At 34.8% G+C, this 26,720-nt stretch overlaps 4 protein-coding genes across 8 annotated transcripts; 3 read left to right on the forward strand and 1 right to left on the reverse strand.

Annotated features, from left to right (window-relative positions):
- Positions 1-222: 222 nt before the first annotated feature.
- On the reverse strand, positions 223-3,677 carry LOC114542065 (beta-sarcoglycan-like). Its single transcript, XM_028561818.1, has 6 exons — positions 3,528-3,677; positions 2,439-2,651; positions 1,618-1,800; positions 1,454-1,496; positions 440-602; positions 223-258 (listed from the first exon to the last, which is right to left on the reverse strand). The coding sequence occupies exons 1-6, from the start codon at positions 3,528-3,530 to the stop codon at positions 231-233; spliced, it is 633 nt and encodes a 210-aa protein (XP_028417619.1). The 5' UTR covers positions 3,531-3,677; the 3' UTR covers positions 223-230.
- Positions 3,678-3,705: 28 nt separating this feature from the next.
- LOC114542064 (cyclin-dependent kinase-like 5) lies at positions 3,706-11,143 on the forward strand. 3 transcript variants are annotated; one of them, XM_028561817.1, is made up of 20 exons: positions 3,706-4,158; positions 4,280-4,314; positions 4,562-4,607; positions 4,713-4,794; positions 5,394-5,448; positions 5,734-5,789; positions 5,978-6,042; positions 6,122-6,181; positions 6,272-6,362; positions 6,623-6,692; positions 6,795-6,845; positions 7,388-7,456; positions 7,553-7,633; positions 8,079-8,507; positions 8,753-8,848; positions 8,990-9,059; positions 9,503-9,647; positions 9,861-10,261; positions 10,542-10,587; positions 10,691-11,143. In XM_028561817.1, exons 1-18 carry the CDS (start codon positions 4,122-4,124, stop codon positions 9,922-9,924), a joined length of 1,602 nt encoding a protein of 533 aa, XP_028417618.1. In that variant the 5' UTR covers positions 3,706-4,121; the 3' UTR covers positions 9,925-10,261; positions 10,542-10,587; positions 10,691-11,143. The 3 variants fall into 3 exon arrangements, with proteins under 3 accessions (XP_028417618.1, XP_028417616.1, XP_028417617.1); XM_028561815.1 differs by having other exon boundaries at positions 3,710-4,158; positions 9,464-9,647; XM_028561816.1 differs by lacking the exons at positions 9,861-10,261; positions 10,542-10,587; positions 10,691-11,143 and having other exon boundaries at positions 3,710-4,158; positions 9,464-9,829.
- A 1,103-nt stretch (positions 11,144-12,246) lies between these two features.
- On the forward strand, positions 12,247-25,380 carry LOC114542062 (apoptosis-inducing factor 1, mitochondrial-like). 3 transcript variants are annotated; one of them, XR_003689470.1, is made up of 19 exons: positions 12,247-12,495; positions 12,601-12,663; positions 13,333-13,381; positions 13,447-13,574; positions 13,841-13,971; positions 14,197-14,287; positions 14,588-14,672; positions 14,926-15,002; positions 15,613-15,721; positions 16,159-16,203; positions 16,406-16,468; positions 16,971-17,059; positions 17,587-17,727; positions 18,539-18,681; positions 18,880-19,036; positions 19,114-19,290; positions 20,342-20,632; positions 22,507-22,656; positions 25,035-25,380. XR_003689470.1 is itself a non-coding variant. In XM_028561813.1 (17 exons), the coding sequence occupies exons 1-17, from the start codon at positions 12,271-12,273 to the stop codon at positions 20,408-20,410; spliced, it is 1,842 nt and encodes a 613-aa protein (XP_028417614.1). In that variant the 5' UTR covers positions 12,247-12,270; the 3' UTR covers positions 20,411-20,693. The 3 variants fall into 3 exon arrangements, 1 of the variants encoding a protein (XP_028417614.1); XR_003689471.1 differs by lacking the exon at positions 22,507-22,656; XM_028561813.1 differs by lacking the exons at positions 22,507-22,656; positions 25,035-25,380 and having other exon boundaries at positions 20,342-20,693.
- Positions 25,381-25,395: 15 nt separating this feature from the next.
- Positions 25,396-26,504, forward strand: LOC114542072 (keratin-associated protein 10-4-like; the record flags this gene model as incomplete). The annotated part of the gene is made up of 1 exon (XM_028561825.1): positions 25,396-26,504. A coding segment is annotated over one exon (720 nt), but the record flags the coding sequence as incomplete, so codon positions are not given.
- Between the last annotated feature and the right edge of the window lie 216 nt (positions 26,505-26,720).

A 26,720-nucleotide genomic window follows, 5' to 3' on the forward strand; every position in this document is an offset into this window, starting at 1 on the left:
GATCAATTAGAGTATTTTTAAATTTTGGCTCATCCACCGTTTAAACAAAAATGTGGACAAGGTAAAAATGAAAATAACAATCAAGTAGACCAGGTATTAGCAAAAATCACTTACATCTTTTTCACTCCAACTTTGAGCGCGATACCTTGTCTGCTTTCAAATTTAACTCTTTCGAATCTATAAAACATTTTCATTTCCTCGTATAGTTAAAGTTTCTGCAGCGTCGATATTCAAGTCTTTACCATCGTCACTAGTGATCTATAAAAAAAATAGACATAGTTGTGTTCACTCACTATATGTATATAGTTATTTAAACAACCAAACTAAAAATATCAACTAATATTGCATACATGGGTTAAGTTTGGTACCCACATCCATCAAGCATTGTCTTATTGTTCAAATTGGCCCAATTGGTAAAGAATAGTATTTTTTTTATTACCCTGTGTGAACAACGTTAGTTGTATCCAAATTGACAGCTTTAGCAGGTACATCCCAGACAACTTTTCGTTCAGCTATATGAAGTATCGTCTTGTTAATCTCAGAGGAGACAATTCGTACACCATTCTTCGCTTTGAGTAAAGTTCCATTAGTTCCAATGTAAGCTTCAAAATTATAAAATATTAATATATAAAATTGAAGGATATATGACAAACACGCGACAAGACAACTGGCCTCAGACAGAGAGCTATACATGATTGTGTGTGTAGCTATTTTATCGGATAAAACAGACATATGAATTAGGGCGCTTTCTGATATGAATTGTTAAAGTTTATTGAAAGAAATACGTTGCCGACAAGCTCGAATGCCAGAAGAGTAGAACTGAAGTGAAAAAGAAACTGAACTAACAAATCTTTACTGCCTGAGAAATGTGAAAGCGTTTTCGAACTGTTCTTAGAGTGGTTTGTTGTGAATTCAGTAGCGTCTGTTATTCGTTTACGTATATATATACTTCGGCAAAGACCATTTTTACAGACTGTAAACTCGACTAGAGATATACCATCAATGGTTGTGTATTTAGCGTTGTGTATATATATATGTAGACATGTAGACATGTAGTGTCGGTGGGTGGATCTATGTAGACATGTAGTGTCGGTGGGTGGATCAGAAGACATACATTGGTATGTCTGTGAAAGAAATAACGATAATTGTTAAAAAACTCGAATCCAAACGTTGGTCTGTTATAAAATTTTTGGAGGGATTAGAAATTGGACAAAGAGGACATATATAGAGAAGAAATGTATGTATATAAGACAATACTTGCAAAGATCAAGTTTATGATGAAAATGACTTTACAGTCCTGAGAAAACGTTTTTTATATCATACAATATTTGACAACATTGACAATCTGACAACACAGCAATTCATAAAAGGTTACTGCAGTGCCTAGATGTAAATTATCAACAAATAAAGGATAGAAGAATTACGGCATGGCTAGAAATTTTATGAAACTTACCAGAGCTTCCTTTTGTTCCAGGAATATTATTAACAAATTTCACCTGGAAGTAATTTACATAAAGATAATATATAGATGTATCTTAACTTTATACCTATGCACATGATCCATTCACATTAATTTGTGTCGTACATCGGTAGTGGTCAATAAAAAATATGACTTACCCCAGCATTATTGCCTCTGATATTTAGATTTTTGTCTTTAAAAGCTCCAATTTCACCTGTTTTCAACACAACTTGCTGCAAGTCCCCTCCATACATCCAGCGAACTAAGCCAGATTTGAATAGAGATAAACTCTCCATTCCAGATTTATCAATACGCAAAACACTCAGCATAATGCACAACATCTGTCAGAAAACAAACATGAAATTCCTTTATACAATCATGATATTACTCAGTTTGGACTTTGTACAAACATTTTATCTCTGTGAATGTGGTGTTTAAACAGGTAACAATAATATACTTCAAATTATATGTAGCAGGTTTTCTGTAGATCCTGAAACACTCTATTAAAACACCAGTAATCTGTGTGTGCTGTGATACAATAGGACTGGTCTGGCCATTTTTTCTGCATAAGGAAAGTGCCTCATATTTACTTTCAAAAATACAACTTATATCTGTTATGTTCTCTATCTGAAATTCTATTTTGTAAAAACATTCCAGTTTAAATTTTAGGTATGTATTGAAATGATAAAGAAGGTAATGATCAACACTTGTTCTATTTTATTAACCTTCTCAGGTATTTAGTGTTAGATAATATACTAGCCTTACTTCAGCTAATATTTTTTCAAACTTGAAAATAAAATGAGGCTTATAAGCCAATAATGGCATCCTAGAAACATATCATTCAATATAGTTCATTATGATTTTTTTGCTATTTTTTGTGTTGGCTATGTAGCACATGGTATGGTGGTATACAATTTTTTATAGTAACTGTGTGGATGTGAAGAGCAGCTCAGTGTTGCTTGTGAAGTAAAGAACTTACCACAAGATTAATAAAACAAAGTATACCCAATAGATATAAAAATGCATAATAAAGATATCTTTTTCTTCCCCGAATACCAGTTCTATGTAAATGTCTTTCATGTATTGGTATTCTCCCAGCTTTAAAATTACTTTCATGTTCTCTTTCAACAGCCTTTTTTTCTTTTAGTTTTTGCCACATTCCTTTACGTTTTCGGCTTGAATTATCACTCGACTAAAAAAACAATGAAACATAAATGAGGGGCAAGTGCCCGAACAGTGCTGCTGTTATATATAGACATGACAATTCAGTTTGATAACCTATAGCCAGATATTTTCTTTCTTCAATGAGATCACAAAATTCTTGTTGAACAACTAAGCTTGCAAAACATTATAAAATTGTCTAGGGTGTACGAGTTTAGAAAAACAGGCACTAAGTAATGATATGGAAATTATTTATGAAAATCCATTAATGTTTTCTGTGATCACATATTTATTGTAATTAGTAGGATCAATATAATAGAAAAACAACATTTTAATCTTTTCTTAAAATAGGAAGCGCAATATTTTAACTGAGTATCTACAATACTGCAAATGAAAAGAATATGGTCACTATTAATCAGGACAAACGGAAATGTACAACATAATAGCAAAATTTGACACATTTACGTTTTAATTGCAACAACTTGAAAATGGAATAGTAGCGATAACTAGCTACAGTGGATACTAGTTACATTGTGGAAACATAAATTACTACAATCAACAACAGAATAAAATGTAGAAAAAATGCAGTAGATAAACAGTAAACCAGTGAAGCACATTAATGACGTTCACGAAACATTTCAGACATTTGGGCAATGGAAATAACTGTTTTCATAGTTGTTCTGTTTATATCATTCTACTCTATATGTTATTAGGTTACGGACTCTTACAAGAATATCGAACGTGACTGTTATATCAATACTGTGAATTAGTCAGGACAAGGTCTGTATGATAAATTCCCTGGCATTAAACGATACCAGTATGAAATCATAGGGACGATCAATTCGATCAATCAGGCATGCAATTTATTTCCTAGCATTCATTAAAACATTTTAAAAGCATCACATACCATCTTTACTCTGTTCTTTAAAACGAAAGTAGTTTAGGAAAAAATGACCATATACGTTCACTCACTCCTCAAGATCAAAACAACATGTATGCTTTACTTGATGGTGATATTTTCTTTAAATATGTGGCCGCCCAGATATCATAAACAATACACTGAAACAATATCATAATACATCCTGACAGCCTGCATTTACCCAGTTTAAACCAAATACCTTAAAATCAGGTTTGTTTTGATGACGTGCATGCTGGGATACCTGGGAACGGGTAACGAGCAGTAACGAGGGAAACGTTGACATGGCGCAGGTTTCCTGCATCGAAGACGATAAATTCTTGTCATTTTTCAATGTTTTTCAATTATTTTGACAAGGATTTAGATTGGATATTAAAGTCTTATTCATGATATGCTTCATTCTTGCAAGGAAAACATTCAGCATGATGTCACGGTGCCACCTTTGCGCACATCCAGATACAGTTGATGTAACCTGAATAAATGATTCGTTGTAGGAAAACTACGTTCATTGTAGATTACATATTTTAACTACAAGAGCAAAATGTTGAATTGTATCAATATGATATTACAAAAGAATTTATTGCTATGAATAAATACGACGTTCTTGGCATCGTTGGAGAAGGTATTAAAGAAGTTGTCAAATTGTAATTGTATTAACTATTAAAGTCTCAAATCTGTTATAATTAGCTGATGAATTTATTAATCGTGTATGTTCTGAGACTACGTTGATTTTTTTTATAAAGGTGCATATGGTGTCGTAATGAAATGTAGAAATAAGGTATGACCATTAGTATGAGAAGAATTTTTAATAGCGTTGTATTGTAGTTTAGTACCTATATATATAATTTTGGATTGTTAGAGTAATGAGTAATTGGAGTGTTAGATTTGTTGAATTAATTGGATATACATGTATAAATTAAGTGTTATAATAGGTATAATCCTGACTTGACTTGAAGTTGAGTTTACGGCTGCACATTTGTATATTGAGTGTTTTTATAATGAAATATACACTATTTGTAATATAGGAAACAAATGAAGTTGTTGCTATTAAGAAATTCAAAGACAGTGAAGGTAAACTAAGCATTAATTGAGCTTGCTTTTGTAAGTGCATACCATATATATCTCTGACTTTTGCTAAGCTCCTTTTAATGCCACACCTAAAAATTTCTAATATAGACAATGCAGATGTAAAGAGAACTACAATGAGAGAACTAAGGGTTTTAAAAATGTTGAAACAAGAAAATATTGTGCAACTTAGGTAAGTTAATTAATGGTTGCATTTACAGAACTCCAAACAACAAAAAGGTATAAAATTTACATGTAAACTCTTTGTGAATTAATGATACATATAATGAAAAGTGTATTTGGAATTGTAATTTTGAAAGTCAACTATAAAAAGTGGCAAATATTTCAATAGTTTTCACTTATAAAGTGTGAATTGATCCTAGGACTTTAACTAGCATGTTAGTTGCAGTAGAGATGCAAATTCATATGTTCATGCAATATTGCCTATTGAATTTCTTCTATTGAAAGTATGAAAGAAAATGCAAAAGAAATATAACTGTTAGGAGAACAAACATATATGAAGTGGATCCAAGGGTGTGCAGAGTAAATTAATTTTTTGAGCTTAAAATTGAAATCGCATTGGCAGAATTTAATGTAAAAATATTCTTTTCAAATCTATAACCAATAGTGTTGCAATGTAGTTTGCGTTGTAATTTGAATTTAGAATTAAGCTGTGTAATTTATTCTGCACACCCATAGATCCTCCACTATATCATTGCATCTATGTAGTTACTGCATGCATAGTACACACCATATGAAAACTGCATAGATAATTTGTTTTTGGTTTAATAGAGAAGCGTTCCGAAGAAGAGGAAAATTGTACCTGGTTTTTGAATATGTTGAGAAGGTAAAATTCACCAATTAATTACCCATGCAATTATTGATTTTTTTCAAAAATTTTCCATATTTGTTGATTACCAAAAAGATTACTTAGATGTAATCAAAAGATTATACTTGTAAATCAATATTGATCAAAATCAAATAGTATTACTAGTCATATATATATATATATATATATATATAATTATATATATAATGTAAGCAGCATTACAGCTGGTATGTGTGAATAAATCTTTTTATAGTACACTTCAGCCAGGTTTATTTCGGTTTATAATCTTACTTTACCTGACAGAACATGCTGGAATTACTTGATGAGATGCCAAATGGTGTCCCAGTGACTAGGTTAAGGTAATGGTATTTATTTATTTCTGATTAATTGTACTATAGTGGCATGTCCCACCATCACAGACGTACACCTGAAATCTTGATTTAATTCAGAATAAATATATGTATGATTACCTCAGCAAAAAAATCCCGAGAAATTTCACCACTGACCCAAGTATGATATATGTGGACTGTGTATTATATATTTCTAGAGGACATATATTTCAACTCATTAAAGCTATACATTGGTGTCATCAAAATAATGTTATACATAGAGGTAAGTAAGACAGGTATATATACATGCATAACAACAGCTGAGCATGTAGAGCTATTAATTTGTATTACTCTTAATTTAGATATAAAACCTGAGAATTTGTTAATCAGCAAAGATGACTCACTAAAATTATGTGATTTTGGTTAGTAGAATAAAAACTATGAAAATATCTCTAGATTTTAGATCTAGATTTTTTTTGTCCATTTTTCACAACATAATATTTGTGATTTAGGCTTTGCTCGTGCAATGTCATCCAATTCATCAGCTCCATTCACAGATTATGTTGCAACTCGCTGGTATAGGTCTCCAGAGTTATTGCTTGGGTAAATCTTCTAGATCAATATCTGTATTGGCCCAACGTTCGTTAGCTCAAATTAAACTAGTGGAAATTTTGCTATGATATCACCATGCATGCAAACTGTTTGATTTGATTGTTTACAACAAACACCTTAGGCCTGTTTCAGACATCGAAGTTTTCATCTAATGTTAAGGAGTCTTTGTGTTCTTTGCATTTGATTCCGCACATGAAAAGTTCGACGTCTGAAACGGGCCTTATTTTAATTATTACGTTTGTCCTTTTTAGGGGTTCTTATGGTAAGCCAGTGGACATCTGGGCAATAGGTTGCATTCTGGGTGAATTGGCCGATGGTCAGGTATAATTGTGAACTTACATATCCTAAAAATATGATTTACTATAGTTTCTATAACGCATTCTCTTCATTCTTTTCACGCGTTCTACTTCGTTTTTATCTTAGCCTGTATTTCCTGGTGAAAGTGAAATTGACCAGCTTTACACGATACAAAAGGTGAGAACGATTCACGTGAACTGCTCTATGTATTTTAGAAACGTCTATTATATATTATATGTAGAGCTCTAGTTTTCCGCCGAAAATGCTTCTTGACCGGTTAACTTTTTCCCTTTCTGGTCATTTTGACCGTTCAAATTTCATTTGCATTTGATTTCATTAACTGATTACCTTGAAATAAATCTCTTGCAGAACACTAGACACTAACATACACAAAGTCAAAAAAGCTAGAATCCGGGTGTATTGGTTCTTGATTTTGTCATGTTGTCTTGTTGATTTTTGAAAATTGTGTGAATTAGTGACTGGACAAATACCGATTTTGACCGAGCTAAAATGAGCGGTCTCTTTGATCGGAGATATCTCGGCCGTCTGTGCATATTTACAGAATTAGCTCAAGCTGAATTTGAGCATCAACCAACAATGCCCAATGATGTTTCTGTCCACAAAACAGTCTGCAGCAATGTTTCCTGGTTTCGATGTTCTGAAGAAGATGCATTCTTATATATATACATGCAGCTTATATATTTTTTGACATTTCTAAGGTTCTGGGACCTCTTCCTCCAGATCAAATGGAAATGTTTCGTAATAACCCTCGCTTTAAGGGACTAAAGGTTTGTATCATTATTACTTAGTTAATTACTATTGTTAATGGCCATTCATAATCGACACATTGTCATATCGAATTCCAATTTTCTAATTTGTAACAGTTTCCTGATGTGTCGAGACCTCAGACTCTGTTTAAGAGATACAATGGCATCCTAAATTCGAATCTTCTTCAATTTTTGACGGTAAATTTCTATATAATACGTCATTAACAATATCATACAGTATGTAGCTGTACCAGCCTGACTTTCAACATCCATGCGTTTTTGGTGTTCATTAGTTTCGTTTGTATCCGCAAATATTCTGTCGCGGATTCATAGAAGTTTACACGTCCACATAGTCCGCCCGTTTCCGTCCGGATTCGTTTTTGGCGTTCACACGGTACAGTACACCTGCACCCATACGAATAGCCAAGGATCATTGATACAGAGGACCCGCGATGAAGTTGCTTGTAAATGTCTAGAGCCCTTTTTATGGACATAGATGATCATTGTGTTAAGTGCCATGCAGTGGGAAAATTGCATGCATGCATATAGCAATTATAGGTTTAATGATATAGTTCCAGTAATCAACCCTGTTTGGAAAGATTCAAAATAAAAATATTTTCTATTCCTTTTATGATCGTTTTAGCAAGCCTTACAATTAACTCCTCAGCAAAGACCAAATATTGCTGAATGTATGCAGCACAAAGCATTTACAAATGAAACAAACTGTGACGAGGACTTGACGCAACAATCCAATGGAAAATGTGGAATATCAACTGATCTTGCTTCGGACACTTCTGAACGCCAGGAACAAGGGACTATAAACGAGAATCTTGAGATTTCAGACGTAGCAGATGACACAAAACCTATCAAAGAAAGTTTTCATAGTACTACAGAACCTCAGGAATTGTTGTTAAAAAGCACGATATCTGAGCCGCAACTGAAATTAGATTTCTCATTGTTGAATAAGAATGAACTAAAAATGAAACCACCTGAACCAAGAGAACTATCAAAATATCATGTTTCTAGTTCATTGGGAAATGAATGGAATTTTTCAGATGGAAAACCATTCATAGTAAGCTATATTGACGTGTCTTTAATATACATATATTGTAGCTAACTATATATACTCTGACAGTTCGTATTGGTCCACCAGAAGATGGAGTGCCTATATATCATATCTCAATTTTTGTCGTCGAAGATACAATGATGTTTATTTGGTGTGCGCTGGTCTGCCGTTTTCATACAACGCACTGGCCTTCCATATATGTAACACATGTTTTCTAGAAAGCAACTTCTTATGTTTTTTGCCCATATTAGCCGACTGGCAGCGACGAGTTAAAGAAATGCAAGTCAAAAATACGTGAAAAGACAAAGAGCAGTAAAAAGTTGAATCTAGATGCTCCCAAAGTAGAGGTAAATATTCTTAAACTGTAGCTACACACTGTACTTTGTGTAGTGCATAATATGTGCCAAAACAAAATATTTCGAATGTTTCGTTTTGGTTCAGTGTGTTCGTTGATGATCTATATTCAACATCTGTTATCATCCATCTAGTCCATTATTCCAGATGAAAGCAGTAATACTTTGGAACGTGGAATCAGACAGGGAGAGGTCGCTGAGAATTGTAAGTTGTTTTTTTGTGGACGCCAATTCTGAAATTATTATATTTGTAAGATTTTGAAAAAGGGAAAATTAAGAAGAGGTGACAACAAGTATGTTTGCCAAAGGCTGTCGTAATTTTGTTCCTAACAAAATGGCCCAACCGGCTCATCGCTGGCCACAAGAACTGTGAAACGCGACCAAACAACCATTATATAGAGCTTTGCCCTAACTGCAGAAGTTTATATAATCATAAATTATATGTTGTCATGCCTGCATGTGCTTTGTTGTTGCCTTGCCTGTGTTCATAGTTGAATGTTATAGAAACGCTTATAAGAATTAGCATCACTGGTTGTATTGTATAATATAACGATATAGGATAGAAATACAACCACGCAAACGTCATTGATAAAAGAATCTGTTTTATAGCATGTTGCGACCAAACAATGAAGCCTCCTATCTTCACAGATGGATTGCTTCCAAGCAAGGAATATGGCTTGAAAGAAGGTACCACCATTCATGAACATTTAATATCTCCAAGAGATATGCCAACATCGCCCACTGTTGTACAAGAGAGAAAATCTGATCTTGGCTTGCCAACTTGCCATCCAAGGTTAGTGCTCCTGTTTCGTATCTTCATGTTCGAATAAAATTCCAGGCCTGCCAGCAGGCTGCTATAATTGCAAGATTGCTTTATTCCAAGTACGATTTTCAAAATGGGGCCCGGATATAGCTGATGTTCTTAGCAATGAGCATTTATTGGGTTCATGTTTCCAGGTATAGTTATTATACCAAAGTTTATTATGCTGTTTTTTTTCCTCTTAAGAGAAAAAAAAGAACGAAGAAAAAAGAAGAAAAGATCAAACCAGGTTCTTTTTAATATGACGTAAATGTTTGTGACGAAATTTTTCGGGCGCGCTAATGATCGCAAGTTATATATAGCGTCCAGCCTGCACCAGTGCATCATTTTCGTAGATGCCGGAAACAACCATTGGTATTACATTTCAATTAAGATTACAGTAATCCCATCTGTTTTTTTGTATATCGTGTTTTAGACAGATATTATAGTGGACTCCTAGATCTTCAAGGTTGTAAGATAGGATGTACGGTTGATACGCCATAACTATACGTTTTTTAGTTTCATTTTATATGTTCATATTTAAACTGTTTTTAGGTGTCAGTAAAGGAACAAAACATATATGACTTTCCTACACCAGATATGGCTAGGTATGCTCCTCAATTACTGGAATTTCTACCAAATATCTCGCAATCAGAAATGGAATCCCCACCTGATTTCGCCCAATACTTTACTAATGACGCAGTTTGTAACCTTATCAATTGTGATCGAGACTATATCGATAAAAGCAGCGAATACTAGCCTTTATGTTGATTGAATAGAATTGTAATAGAATGTAGATAACCTGAACTATTTATTTAGAGAGGGCGTCGGAGCTAACATACCGTCCCTTATCACGGAGTTAAGTCTTGTCTGTTCAATTGTTTATAGTGATGAAATAAGGCATGAAGTCGGTAGTAAGGAGGATGATTTACCGGTAGGTTCATTTATGGTAGAATTTTAAAACTGGTTTGCAAATAATGTTAAAAGAAAACCAGCATGCATGCATATAATCTCAAATTATATTTCTTTATTTGAAGGCTACTTTTTCTAATTTCTATTCACCTGGATCTCTACACAAGACTCAGCTGAAACCTCTCAATTACACGATAAACAGCATATCACTTCGTGAAACAAGACATCCTAAAGTTCAAAGATCTTTTCAAAAACCATATTTACCACCACCACCTAGTATACCGCGACATTTACTGCGGGCAGACACGCGATACATGATGACTCACACTGATCACGCTGAATTGGTTGAACCTGAACTACAAGGATTAAAACTAAACAATAAACAATCTGCTTTTTTAAAAGAAGGATTACCACAAAGCCCGGGACTGAAACCTCTACAAACACATAAGGACTGGCGGAATCGTCCTGATAGAAGTGGAAATACTGATCTAAGTTCTTTAAAGGAGACACTTCTCTGACAACTCGGATTCTCCTCCCCCTACCCAAAAATGTTATAATTTTTATATAAGTAAGTCCAAACTGAATTTAAATAGTTTTATTAATATATTCTTTTTAATGAATATATATTTATAACAATTTCTAATGATTGTGTTTTTTCAAAAACAAAAATCATTTTTAAAACTTTAGCATGCATATTTCATCGCTATTATCGCTTCTCTGGTTTAAAATAATGAAAGTAACCACACACAAAGATTAAATTCGCAACCCAACGTTTCGATACGACACTCCAGACTTGTCTTCATCAGGAGTGATTTGATGTTGGATCCTTTTATAATTGCGAATTTAATTTGGCAAATAGCTTCCGCCATCGCTATTTAGAGCACAAGAACTCGCATTGATACAAGAATACCACTAGTACGGCAAAGTCCGCAATTCTCCTACAGCGGGGAATTGATTATTGCTTCTTGTATAGTAGGTAGGGGATACCTACGGAAAAACAGGTGTTTGCGACAACCTTATTTCCTTTTCTCAATGCGGAAAAGCACCGGCCTATTCTACGAGCTAACTTCCTCCTTCATTCATTCATACTACATATTCCCGTAAAATAGTTCACGAAGGTCCTGTTCTATCACTGATGTTTTGAAATAAATGGGTTGAAATTTGCAAGAGTTGTGAGCTTGAGTTTTGCTTACGTACTTTTGGGGCAACAAGATCCAGTCATGTAAACAACCTTCACGGTACTTTCCAAAGCTTGTCACATGCATGTCCTTACTATAAAGACGTAGGGAAGCGTTCAAACTTTCCATCAGAGAAAGATATATAATTAATCAAATATTTGTTTACAGCAACGGAGTCCTTGTTGTTTTGGGGGCAAGTATAAAGCCGTATAATGCAATAATGTGCACGATGATTGAATGTTTTTTGTTAAAATCAATGATCGATAAAAACCGAAAGCAAATGTGAATATGTTTATGGAAAAAATGATCGTTTTCTAGCGGCAAATGCTGTAGATAGCCTGTTAACTGGAAGTAAATATGCAGGGTAATTAAAAAACCTAGTTGGGAAAGTCCCCATCTCCCCAGGATTGACGATCCCCCAGATTGCACTCTATGATCCTAGGTGACATTGAACTATGACCTCCATAAGATGAAGTACTGCTTGGAAAATGCAGGTACTCACGTGTAAAAGAAAATTGAAAATCAAAATGTCTTCTCAAATATTCTCTCGTATTTTTCGACCTCTTTCAAGAACTATTTGCTATGGAGTACGTGGAAAGAATATTTATATATTGTCTGGAAAAAGAAATGTTTTACCAAACCAGGCAAACCTTGTGCAAAATGTGAGATCTAAGAGTAGTACTGGAGTATTTGCATCTGACAATGCCCTCATGGTCACAGGATTAAGTTTATTTGGTGGAGTTCTTTTTTACGTATGTTTATATATTATTTGAGTTCATTGGCGTGCTGCAGGAATATGAAAGTTTTTACAGGCAGTAATTAATACGAACTTAAACTTGTATTTTGTTGCTTTACAGGCATTCTATTTTGAAAGATTGGGAAAGATTCCAAAATTAAAAAAACAAAGTTTAGCCAACAAGGTGAGAATTCACAACATTGAACATGAATCATCCAGCTTACATTTTATTATTCGATCAGTGTTGATTACATATGCTTTATTTCTTACCATCTTTGTTGAATAAAACAAATTGACTTTCAATTGATTTTCAAATCAATATCACTGAGTGATCTATATATGTATTTCTCAGTCTACAATGTGGTATATATTGGGTAATCTCAACTTATAATCAAATGCTAATGGCATCACTTTTAATGAAATGAAAAAAAATCTTGTCTCACTAATCACCAAGTGAACCGAAGGGTGATATCCTTTGTTTATGAATGGTACATGTAGGGGATTGAATGGAATCATGCCTAGAATTTTTTTGTTTTAAAAGCTATTGCAAACCTGCGAAATTTGCAAAAAACAAATGTTTTTTGTTCATTTTGTGAAAAGGTGTGGGATCCCATCATCCTGACATATGTCATAGCAAATAGCTAGGCCAGGCAATCTAATTGGCTGGTTAAAGTGAACAAAATTCAAAGTCAAAGATGAGCCAATCGGATCACCTATTTTACTGTGACATAGGGCAGGGTGATGGGATCCTGACTGCTTTCAATGAAAAATGGTATTTTTGCAAATTTGTCATTTTTTCAATGGCTACATTGCCAAATTTTTCAGTTTTCACTTCATTTTTTGTTTGATATAGCAAGAGACTGTCCTAGCCGATATTGAAGATGAAGAACAGATAGAGGAAGGTAAACTAAGATGTTTGCTGTTTCACAATACTCAGTATTCATCATTAACACAATCTGCTTGTAAGATATCCTAGTTGGCACTCATCCTGCAGATGAAGAAATTCCTGAACATGTCCCGTTTGTATTAATTGGAGCTGGTACTGCATCATTTGCAGCTTATAGGGCTATTAAGAATGAGAAATCTGATGCCAAGGTAAAACAAAATCTTTTTAGGACTGGAGTCATAATGAACTTAATATGAAGTGCTACCAGAAAAAGCATGCAAGAGATTAGAATATGAGTTTAAAGCAAATGTAGACGTTTCATATTGTTAGTAATTATATAGCTCTTTGTTGGTGAAGGTTTGTCAAATGCAAGGTCATGCATTTACCTTGTCACAGAGATTGCACAAATCAAATATGTGTTTAACATGTGTGAGATTTTCTTTGGTGGCATAATGTCTATATATATTCATAACAGGTTCTTATCATCGGTGAAGAGAAATACACACCCTATATGAGACCCCCATTATCTAAAGAATTATGGTATAGTGAAGATCCTCAGGCTATTAAAACATTGAGATATAAAAATTGGAGTGGGAAGGAAAGAAGGTTAAATTATTTTGTTTAATCAGACCTGCTCAAAGGAAAATTTTGTTTTATATTTGCTGGAAATGTTTTTTTGGTTCTGTAAAATGTATGGCATGTGTATTTGATTGTGTATTTGTTCCATGTTTTTGTAGAAATATTTAGAACCAGAAGAAAGAGATATAGAGATTAAAGTAGTGCGCAATGTTTATTGCAGATTATTGAATATTATTTCTCAATTTTTTTCAGTCTGTTTTACGAAAATGATGAGTATTATTGTCAACCAAGTGAACTAATGAAAAAAGAAGGTGGAGCTGTGGCTTTATTAAGAAGAACTAAGGTTTGAATTATTTTAACCTAGTTGAAAGAATACTGGTACATAATTTATCAAAGCATTATCATGTTTACAGTGTCTTTTTTCTTTATGCATAAAAAAGAATAAATATTTAATCACAGAATTTATTTACAAATTTCCTTTATTCCTATATAAATGGCTGTTTCTTTACTGTCAAATGAATTTAGATCCACCATGAATATATGATATATCATGACGATTTGACTGCGTCATGAGAATAAAGTTCATTTTCAAGACATTAATTAAAATAAACTGATAATTAACTGAAATAATTTTATGATGCAGGTTATTGAGATTAACCCCAGGAATCACAAAATCAAGATACAAAATGGAAAAGAAATAGGATATGACAAACTTCTTTTAGCAACAGGTTTTGACAATAGCTGTGATATTATTGTGTGAGGAAAGATATTTTAAAGCATATGTTTTGTTTTGGTACAATAAATAGTTGTTAGATTCAGATGTACATACACTCAGGAAAAAATAATGAAAGCTTCCTACACATACTGCTTGGCGAAAATAGTGGATAGTTTAGAGCTTCCTAAATTGATATATATCGTGAACTGCTATAGCATCTTTTCATTGCATATTTCATAAAAATTGCTGATAATAACATTTTGAAGGTGGGACAGCTAAGAATCTGAAGGTTTTTGAAGACGCTGACCCTAATGTGAAAAGACGAACTACGCTATATAGATCAGTAAGTATGATGCATGGAATTAAATATAATAGCTAAGAATATATATTTTTTGTACCGTATGAATAATTGCATACTCACAAAATGTTGATCGTTAGTGTAGTTGTGAGAAGCGTTGTCAGTGGTGTTGAATGACGTTATGAGATGACCGCCTTATATAGCAGTAGTCATCTTCAAAGTTGAGAGTCAAGCTTGAGATTTAGTAAAGTGCTTTTTGAAATTCGTAGTGGTTATACCACCACATCCACTGCACTGATAACATTGGCTTTTTAAAATGTATTTAATAGTGAGATAACAGTGTTGAAAAGACAAATTACTGATCATGCTGTGGTGAGCGCCACTTACTTGCACCACAAACACGAACAATACTTCTCAGGAATACGTTAACATATAACTGTACTCTGTTCAAACAACTCAGTTTATATAGTCACAAGAGTTCACAACAATGCCCTAGTACAGACGATGTTCAATCTAACTAATAGTTCCGTGAAAAGTGTTGGGTCTAAGAAGCCGGAGGGAACTGTTATTTTAAATAGCAAATTTTTGAGAAGAGCTGAACTTAAAGCAATATGTCGGCCAAAAACAACTTTAACAATAAGCAAGTACCCTTTAGATTGCGAATCTTCAAGCACTGGATAAAGTGACAAATAAAGCGAAATCAATCGCTGTGATTGGTGGAGGATTTCTTGGGAGTGAACTGGCATGTGCTCTAGGACACAGAGGTACTGGCCTTGCCTAAAAATCAACAGTTAGCAATAGAAATTACATTGTAATTACAAATGAGAACTGCTTCTGAAATAGTAGCACGAATCAACATAGTTGTAAACTGGGTTTTAGGCTCCTGAGACTAATTAGGAATCAAGAATTTGGTCACTGTAGCTCAGGATTTGATCCAATTTAGACCTCGATTTACAATCATTATTAATCACAGTGCGAAGTAAATGGATTTCCAAATTTTGAATTTATCTCAATAAGATTTTACAAATTATATACAAATTTATTTTAAAATGAAATTCTATGGAACTAGGCATAATAAGTATGTAGGCGACTATATAGCTTATAACGTAACCGAGGTTTGATTGATTGAATTATGATGTTATGGGGGTTTTTATCTTTCATGTATACAGCAAATTCAGAACTCTTATCTATTGTATTTCAGGTCGCAAGTCAGGTATTGAAATCATACAAATATTTCCTGAAGAAGGTGTGTTGGTTTCATCGTTTCCTCAACATGATAATGACAATACATGAACCAATCTTTTACCACTCAGTTTGTGAATGTGTAAAACAAAGTTGTGTATGAATACGTATTTTTCGGGGTGTCAGCGTGTGCGTTTCATTTAACTTTCTGCATGAACTATATTCTGGATTTAAATTATAAATTAATGTAAACTTGGGCAATTTAGGTAACATGGCGCGAGTTTTACCTGGGTATTTGAGCAAGTGGACAACAGAAAATGTTGTGAAAGGTAAATACAAAGGTTTACAATTCCTTACAATAACTTAGAAATGTTTTCCTTTTTGCGTAAAATCCATTCAGATCCATTATTTACCGTATTTTGAATATTTGGTTTCTTGTATTCAGTGTAACAGCCGAATGTACTCTAGGTGCCAAAAGCACTGTAGGCTGAATAGAATTATTTTTTCCGTTATGCAAGTAAACTAATAATTGTATCTCCCCTTGTATTTATTCAACAGCTAGTGCAGAATTCCTTATACCATAAATTATACAGTGGTGAACTAGACGTACACCTTTATTATCGCTTACTGATGCGGCATAGTTTCTCAGTTACACAGTAACTACTTTTTCATTTTATGACGACAAATATATAATTCTTTCATTCGGGCAAAATTTGCGAAAAAGGTATTTTAAATACGGCTGGCCTAATACTTTTAGCACTTGTGCAATTTTAAAACTGTGATTCAATTTCATCAGTCATCAATGTCTCTCTTTATTGCCATTATTCGTAGAGGGCGTGAATGTCATGACTGGTTGTCATGTTGAAAATGTGAAATATGAAAATAAGAAAGTTGCTCTCTTCCTGAATTCCGGGGAAAAGGTAGGAAAAGTTGCATGAGAATTGTATTTACGTATATTTGTCCATACACAATGCAAGTCTATATGCAATGCTATAGTCTATACGCAATCCTTGTCTATATATGCAATGCTTGTCTATATCCAATGCTTGTCTATATATGCAATGCTATAGTCTATACGCAATCCTTGTCTATATATGCAATGCTTGTCTATATCCAATGCTTGTGTATATATCCAATGCTTGTCTATATATGCAATGCTTGTCTATATCCAATGCTTGTGTATATATGCAATGCTTGTCTATATATGCAATGCTAGTCTATATGTAATGCTTGTGTATATATGCAATGCTTGTCTATATATGCAATGCTAGTCTATATGCAATGCTTGTCTATATGCAATGCTTGTGTATATATGCAATGCTATAGTCTTTATATGCAATGCTTGTCTATATGCTATGCTTGTCTATACATGCAATGCTTGTCTATATATGCAATGCTTGTGTATATATGCAATGCTTGTCTATATATGCTATATTTTAATGTATAGTTGGAAGTGGATCATGTTGTTGTCGCCGTCGGACTGGAAGCGAATGTTGATCTATCAAAATCTGCAAGACTTGAAGTTGACCCTGAGTTGGGAGGTTTCAGAGTTAATTCCGAGCTCGAGGCTCGATCTGATATATGGGTGGTAAGTCATAATGTAAAGTTTAACAATCTACGGAACAGTAAGTCATATATACTTAAATATAATAAATCATGTCTTACTGTTTGAATCTTCCTAGGTCAGATAAGTGTTTCGGCTAACGACCTATTATAATATTACCAATAACAAATTGCATTGGACCATTATTTCGAAATTTTTTAGAATAGGTTAGTTGTAATTTTATTCTTACAACTTCCATTTTAAATCAGAGTGAATGAAAATTCATAAATGTCAAAAACGCAATAATTACAACCTCCGTATGTTATTTAAAATTTTAGTGAGTTTAAGATTCACCAAATCTACAACGCGGACCTGAAGTAATACTGCTCTAATTTTCACAGTTTCCTAACAGGCAACAGGGATGGAAATTATAGACTCCTTTTGTTAAACAAAGTCAGATCGTATGTGAAACAAATTAATACTGGTTTTCTAACACTAGCAGCTGTTTTCATGTCACGTCCGCGTCGTATGTTGGTGCATCTTAAACTCGCTAATAGTACATCAGCAGGCAACTGCCTGAAACAGAAAAGAAATTTACTATTCAACGTGTCAGCTTGAGGATTTTCCTCGTACACTAATCTTGCCGAGAAGGGCTCTTATTCTTAGGGCATTAAAAGGTGTAAACGTCGAGACTTGTTTTTCCAGTACAGAAATAGTTTTATTTCACATTCACTGCATTTGTATATTGAAGAATTCTTCGTACCTGTTTTACTCTTTTTTTTGTATTTATAATTTATTACCCTGTGTAATGTTGATTAGTTACCATTAAGGATGGTAAGAATATAAAATAATTTAGGCTGGAGATTCTGCTTGTTTTTATGATGTCAATCTTGGTCGTCGTCGTGTGGAGCATCATGATCATGCTGTGGTCAGCGGTAAACTTGCCGGGAAAAATATGACTGGAGCAAAACAGTCGTATTGGCATCAATCTATGTTTTGGTAAGAAATGTGTTGTTAGTAATAGGACTATAGATCTGTAATAGGACTATATTCTGCGCTCTTTTGGCCGGCCTTCTGAGGCGTAAAGTTTAATTAATATCGATCTGATGTTACCAAGAATATGCTAAAAAGAATGTTGAATTATTTTCGGCGAAAACAATTATTAGACTATATATTGAAGTTATATGGAACTTGTAGGAGTGATCTTGGTCCAAGAATTGGTTATGAAGCAATCGGTTTAGTTGACTCAAGTTTACCCACGATCGGAGTTTTTGCTAAAGCTACATCACGTGACACACCAAAGGCCGCTGTGGAAGCTACTGGTGAAAATATTCGATCAAGCACACAAGAGCAGGTTATTTAGGTTAACTGCTTTATCTGGTCTGTTGAATATTATCAGAAGAACAATAATTTTGCAATATAATTTTGCAGGTGTTCGAATCAAAAGAGGAAATTGTTGAAATCGCGGAAGGTATTGAGTCTAATGAAATCAGTGATGTAGAAAATAATGAAGAATATGGCAAGGGAGTTGTGTTTTATATGCAAAAGAAAAGAGTCGTTGGTATTGTTCTTTGGAATATTTTCGAAAGAATGAACATTGCAAGAAAGGTAAGGTATCCATTTCAGTTCGTGGACATCTAACAAGATACACAATTTGTACGAGCTCGCTACATTCCCCTACTGATTTTGAAACAGCGAGGGCAGAGACATACGATATTTTTTAGGATTTTACAGGGAACGTTGCGAAAAATGAAACTTCCACCTTTACTGAAATACAAAAATACGGCTTCTCCCACGCGCAACTTTCTTCCGTAGCTTAGTTAGTAGTTAGAGCTTGATCTGCTCCGCGATCGCAAAAGGCGGCTAGGCTTAACCCGCAAACGGGCGTACTCTGGGAACGAGATTGACAACATTCCTACATGGTCAAATGTAAAAATGATGTGTTTTTTTTATTTTTCGACTTCGTTCTCCCAAAAAACCTTCCATAGCTAATCATGCGATGGCGAGCACAATTTGGGATTAATAGTAGGAGCGTTGTTTCAAAATTTTGCCAAAATTGTACGAGCCGCCAGGATATGACGAGTATTATTAATTGTACGAGCAACATCACACGATTATTTGTTGATGATAAAAAAAATCGGAGTTTTTTTAACAAATCAATTGCAGTACAAGTAATGAAACAACTTTACTAGACTAATTATTATCCAGTAATTCTACGATGCTAATACGTCTTCAAATAAAGCAAAGGAAGTGTAATATACCCAGCACGCCATAATAAGAGCTCCTTGTCGAGCTCAATCTGACTTTTCTGCTGTGGTTGCCCCTCAGACACCCATTCATTCATTCATTCTTTCATTCATTTATTTATTCAACGAACTTATATAATTATTATGTATGTATCCATTTTGAGACTCATATCTACTCGGTGCATCCAATTTGAAATCAACAAAAAAGCATTTTGATTGGATGAAAACACTTGCAACTAGCTTGCGAGTTGGTGGTTGTGATGAGTGAAGTACATAACGTATGTCGATATTAGAGATTTTGCCGTGTGGTTTTTTAACAATGCTCCTTGTCGAGAAATCTTGCAAACGAGGAAAGTCCTTATGACTGTCGTTATGATTAGACTTTTATTGTTTGTTTTCGTATAAATTTTTAGATCATCATGTCGGAAAAAGACCAAGACGATTTAAATGAACTAGCGAAACACTTTAATATTCACACGTGACATCTTGTTGATACGTCGTCACTTCATATGAGACGTCACTTGCAGAGAACATTAACTCAAGTCCACAGGTAAAACAGATAAGAAGGAAGAATAAATAGCCACTAAAATGAAAAGAAAACCGAAAACTAATTATTGAACCTGTCACGAACAATACATCGTGTTATCGTCCTAATTCGCCATGTTGTTTTAAAATATCGTAAGCGAAGTGGATTTTCTTGAAATGTAAGTCGTCACATATTATCGTTTTTGTATTTTTACTTTGAAATAGAAGTTATTTACTTTAGTTACTTTGCCTTTATGACAATACAACTTTGACATTAATAGATTTACACTTGTCAGCGAGACACCCCGGTAAACTGGATAAACATGTCCTGTGTTTATATGAGAGGATTTCTTTATTTAAACATTGGCTTTGCGTTGAAAGTTCATATCTGTTCCCATATATTGTTCGCTTTTAGCGTTTTAGCATTTGTATATTAAGAAGGTGCAGCTGTCACCAGGGGAGTAGGAACCGGGGGGGGGGCAAGGGGGCCAAGGCCCCCCCAACTTTAAAAATAACAGAAAAAGTGCCCTTTTGCTGAGGTAAAGTGCCCTTTTTCTTTGTGGAAACGTCTATGCCAACGCAACAATATAATAATATAATTGAACTTTTTTCAACAATAATACGTGCCAATGTTAAATGCTCTTTCATCAGGCAAGTGCTCTAGACGTTAATGCCCCCCCCCCAACTTAAATATGCTTCCTACGCCCCTGGCTGTCACAAGGGGCAGACTAGGCTGTTAGTGATTCTGGTGTTAACCGAGGCGTGGCCGTCTTCGGGGGCCCGAAATAAACAGCCTTGCACATCATGAATATATTAATACCTCTTATATGAGCCTCAGAGCCTGCTACGCGAGATCTCGCTTCGTTCAGGCGGGATCTCGCCAGAGCCGGGCTTGCCCAGTGTATTCCATATCAATGCAATTTTACAAATACAGTGAAATAATATGTGAAACGAAATCCCAGCACTGTCGAGCTAACCCGTCTGGCCCGTCTTATATGAACAGCCAACGACCACCTAGGGCTTAGACCGATGCATCTTTTTTTTGAGCCAGTAGATACATGGGTAAGATCCAAATTTAACCATTTAACCTTATAACAAGTTCATTTTCATCGTAAGAAGATTTCGGTATCATCCGCATACATGGCTGGGGTAGTTGATTTCGTGTAATTATAGAAAATTCCCATTGACATTTCATTGCTGTACTCCCTTATAACAAGTTCATTTTCATCGTAAGAAGATTTCGGTATCATCCGCATACATGGCTGGAGTAGTTGATTCCGTGTAATTATAGAAAATTCCCATTGACATTTCATTGCTGTACTCTGTTATTTAAATTCCAAATTGTTTATTCAATTTATTTAGCAAAATGTTTATAGATTGGATGGTTTATAGCTTGATCTCTAGAAACACGACACCGTAGGAAGTTGGGGACAACCACTGAGCTATACTAGATGGACTGAGCGCGCGGCCTATTTAATCAGGAGCATATTGGGTCCCCGTTGCTCACGTCATCACGTCATATAAATCGTTGCTCTCATGCGTAAACTTGCAGACCGAAAATAACTGGCTCGTAATTCGGATTTCGAAGTGAGTAAAATATATCTTTCTTTTGAATTCCAATCTCAAAAATTTGCACAAGATACTCACTAGCATTTGCCCAAGATACTCGGTGGATACTCGGCCTCGAGCGCTCAGTCAATATAATATAGGTCAGTGGGGACAACATGCCTAATCTGACATGCGCAAGGACATTTATTTGTAATATATATATATAAATATATATATATTTTTCCTGCGGTCCGAATTCATATTTTCCTGCAATCTGATTGGCTACGCGAGCGGTCCGTATTAGGCCGTACGGACCAGGCGAGATTTAAAAGCACAGAGCCAACGCTAAAACATGAATTCAGACCGCAAGAAAAAAAAAATATATTATTTACCAGTTAGTCGGTCTGTATAGGGAAATATTACCCTCGGTCTCAAAATCGTCCCTCGGGAAATATTTCCCTATACGGACCTCCAATCTGGTAAATAACATATTTTTATCCAACAGGAAACAAGGAATTTGAAAGTGGAAGTGCTGTTAAATTATTTTCATCGAAGATACATATGACATAGATAGTATTCGTTACCCGCATTATCCGGGCTGCTTCTAGTAGGTCGAGGTCAACGGTGTTACATTTTGGTGAGAAGTCTAAGAAAGGTAAGTACAACTTCTATTTAAAATTCGTAATGGTAGTTTGTGCTGTCTTTAAAGTGTGTCCAATCGAACATAATAAGTCCTGAAATATTATTATAGCCTAATCTGATAGCAATTGCATAATTTATCGATAGTTCAACATGCATTTGTTAACTTGCATTTGGTTGCTACACAACTAATACGTATTGCTAATCCGGCCAAACTAGTACAAAAGCACGTACCCTAACAGGTTTTATCTTGATTGAATCATTTGGGAATATTTCAACGTAAGTATTTCAATGAATATTTTGGATTTTGGGATTGTTTGGACATTTATTGTTTGTATCATTTGTGTAATTTGATACGCTTCTATAATTATATTGTTGCGTATGTTGTTATCATCTCATGCTTGAGCAGGTACTACACGATGCCGGAAGAATTTGAAAACGTTTATCCGTTAAAATATTTATCCGCGTCCACACGTAAACACAAAAACGATAAAGTTATTTGATCCTGCAATACACCATGCAATACACATGTTTTCCACCCGCGTGTCACAGGTTGGATGTCGAATTCAAAGAAAAAATCTACCAAATCCAAAGTAAAAAACAAGAATGAGGACTTTGTTTGGACAGACGACAAGCCCGAACGCATAAATATTGTGGTTGAGTATCTATTAATGTCGGGTATAAGAAATTGTGTATAACCATACTCCGACATGTTTCTCGTAAAATACTTCCGCAAATGCTAAAAGAATTGGCGACGATTTTACTCACCATGAAAATAACCTAAATAAAACGTATTTGAGGCTAATATAGCAATATAAAATCGAGCATAAGACACCAGACTTCAAAGAAGCATTAATATGGAAACGATTTGATACGTGACGTCATCGTTTTCGAATTTATCCGGCGGCAAAGCCGTCGTTTTCATATTCTTCCACTTCCACGTGTTGGCCTCTTATATAGACTATAGCCCCTTCTCTTTCTGCTTCCTAAGTTTTATTGGCTTTTCACGAATAGTATTCTTTCTAATCTTCTCACATCACAACTCACAAGATGTCAACTGTTTTCATCATGATTATGATCTAAAAATGTAATCCTTAAAGTTTACTTAACCCCCCTTCTAGATCTAATCTGACTATTGAGGCGATTCTTCATTACGTCCAATCTTTTCGTGCTCGTCACGGTCCGTCGCATGAGAATATTTTCAAACGAAACGAATGTAAGAAATGTCAGCTTTCCTGTATGTGTTTCATGTTCCCCGTATAAAACTTCATGTTTAAGCGACTGCATACACCCACAGCCGTTCAAGCATTAAATTTTATACGGCAAACATGAAACACATATAACGGCAAAAGCAAAGCTGAATTTACTGCTTAGTCTTTCCTAAATACATCAAATATAATCTATTGCTTTCTTACATTATTGCTGAACGAGTTAATAGTCTCTATTCACTATTGTGTCCATAAATGCGGACAGTAAACAATTAGTAGTTGTTACTTATTCATTCAGCCACAAAAAATTCACAAGGTCAAGTGTAAAACATTTTTTGTATAAACTACATAAAAAGACAGATTAGCGTTATCTCGACTGTATTTATGCCCGTCTTCCAGCCAGCAAGAGAATAAGTTGTGTTACAGTATATATGTAGCTCTACACTCCAATATACTATGCTATAATAACTGCACACCCAAAAACGCACAAGTTGTAACAAGTCTGCAAACAAGTTCTTACAATTTTTTCACAAGCTCGCAACAAGATATGTTCCCACGGGTTACTTCAACTGCCGTGTAAGATGCTACTTCAAGCGTTGACGCATAGTCGTGTCGTACTTAAAACATTCATCATTCATGCTCATTATATTGTAAAATATTCCACAGCAATAATTTGTCTTACAAAAGTAACTAAATCTACCAACAAATTTAAGTTTTTTGGTGAGGTCTCGGGTGACGTAATACTTTCCCAACCGCGATACTGATGCCTGGTTTACATTTAGTCGTGACTGTCTTGAATATGGTCGTGAACATGTCAAGGAGGCTGGCGTGATTGAATATTTCTATTGAAGTATGTGCGCACAGTCAACAATCACCGATCAATTGAATACATCAGGTCTGATCAGCTTCATAGAAGATCTTGGCATTTTTTTCTTTTTTTTTTATTATAGCGCACAGCCGCACACGATGCTGGAAGAATTTGAAAACGCAAAATTATTTCTCCGTTAAAATTTGTATCCGCGTCCAAACGCTTAAATTACTTGATCCCACAGTTCCACCCTGCGCACTTCATTTGTTCAGTCCTGTTTTTATCAACCGGGAAAAACTCTTATGATTTTACCAAAGTAGATACTAATTATGTTTTCACATAGTAAAACCATGTAATTGTAATTTTTAACCTTTTTAGGATTCATGCATTCGCTTCTTTTCTTGCTAACGGTGCTAATTTGTCTACCTGCATCGACTACCGCAGTACTAGTGGCATGTAGTGGTTCAAACAGCACTTGTCAGGAAGCTTGTTTGAAACATGGATGTACAAAGTGGGATTGTAATGGGTCCTTATTAAATTTCTGTGAACAATCATGTTTCCAGAAACAATGTTCACATTTAACATGTGACAAAACGATGCACAGATGCAATCAGGAATGTGGTGGATGTAAAACTATGAATTGTTATTCATCGGAGTGCAACCAAAAATGTTTAACTGGATATTGTAATCATATTACATGTGATGCTGCAATAAATTGTCAACAATTGTGTGTGTCTGCCGTAACCAGCGTTGCTATAACATTAAAGAATGCATTCAAACCTGCGTGGAGTCAGATTGCTCATTGAAATGCCTAAAGTCCGATGTATGTCTGCAAAACTGTCACGGAAATGGCTGTTCAGCAAATTGCCATAGTAATGAAAGCTGTCTTCAGACCTGCCATGACAAAGCAAACTGCACAAAACTCATATGTGAATCAGAATCTTGTCAACAAAATTGTAAGAATAGTTCTTATTGTGGTTTACTATCTTGCCATGGCAAAAATTGCAGGCAGGAGACATTCGTGGAAAAATCCGAACTGGTATGTACATCTTCTCGCTGCGAGGAGCAGATTTCTCATGCTTCAAACACAATATTATATTGTAATAGCGTCGACGGTTCATGTATACAAAAATGTTATGGCAGTGGATGTGTAATGACATGTGGACAGGACGTGAAAAAATGTCAACAATACTGTGGTGGTGGCAACTGTAACATGACCTGTGCATCTGGTGTTGATACTTGTAGCATGGAGTGCCCTGGAGGTAACTGTACGTTCTCATGTGGCCCAAAAAAATGTGGTGTACCACATGAAACTTCCAACGTAAATGTAAAAGGTAACAATGAAACTAAGAGTAAGGCTTTAGATATCGATGATCGTCCAGAATGCAAAAATTCTGGTAATAAACTTTCACTTCTTTTTCTTATATTTCCCTTCAAAATTGCAGTTTTCATTTCATGAATTTTTTTCACCGTCTCTGTAGTTCATTGTATTCGTACGATGTATTTAAACTTATCCGTTGTTACACAATATGCACAATTGATATTTAATTCATTTCAGGGTATACTACAGATAACATAAAAAAGGGGTTGTTTGAAGTTTTTTGTTATTGATATTATTGGTGTTAATATAGATAATAGCAAAGTAAAACGCGCACTAAATTACAGCCTGACAGTGGTTGCCGTAATACCGTTGTAGTGTCTGATGGTATATATTAATTCAGCAATAATTGGGCCAATGACTATTAAATTGGTAACGAGGATTTTTATGCGTATGCGTGATGGACATGTACGTTTGTGAAATTTCTGCAAACAATTCGAACATAGAAAATTAATAGTGAAAAAGGACTTTTAGACTATTTAGGGGCTGTTTACATGAGCCCGGTTACCCGAGATTCAACGAAGCGTGAGATGATTTTGAGGTATTGAAATAAGCAGATAACATGATCCTGGCAGTTATATAATCACCACAACAATAGCATGTGCTTGTTTGGTGTCATAAAGACTTATTTCAATACCTCAAAGTCCTCTCACGCTTCGTTGAATCTCGGGTAACCGGGCTCATGT

This window comes from Dendronephthya gigantea, unplaced genomic scaffold (assembly GCF_004324835.1).
Source record: "Dendronephthya gigantea isolate DGI-Jeju-01 unplaced genomic scaffold, DenGig_1.0 000332F, whole genome shotgun sequence".
Classification (NCBI taxonomy): domain Eukaryota; kingdom Metazoa; phylum Cnidaria; class Anthozoa; order Malacalcyonacea; family Nephtheidae; genus Dendronephthya; species Dendronephthya gigantea.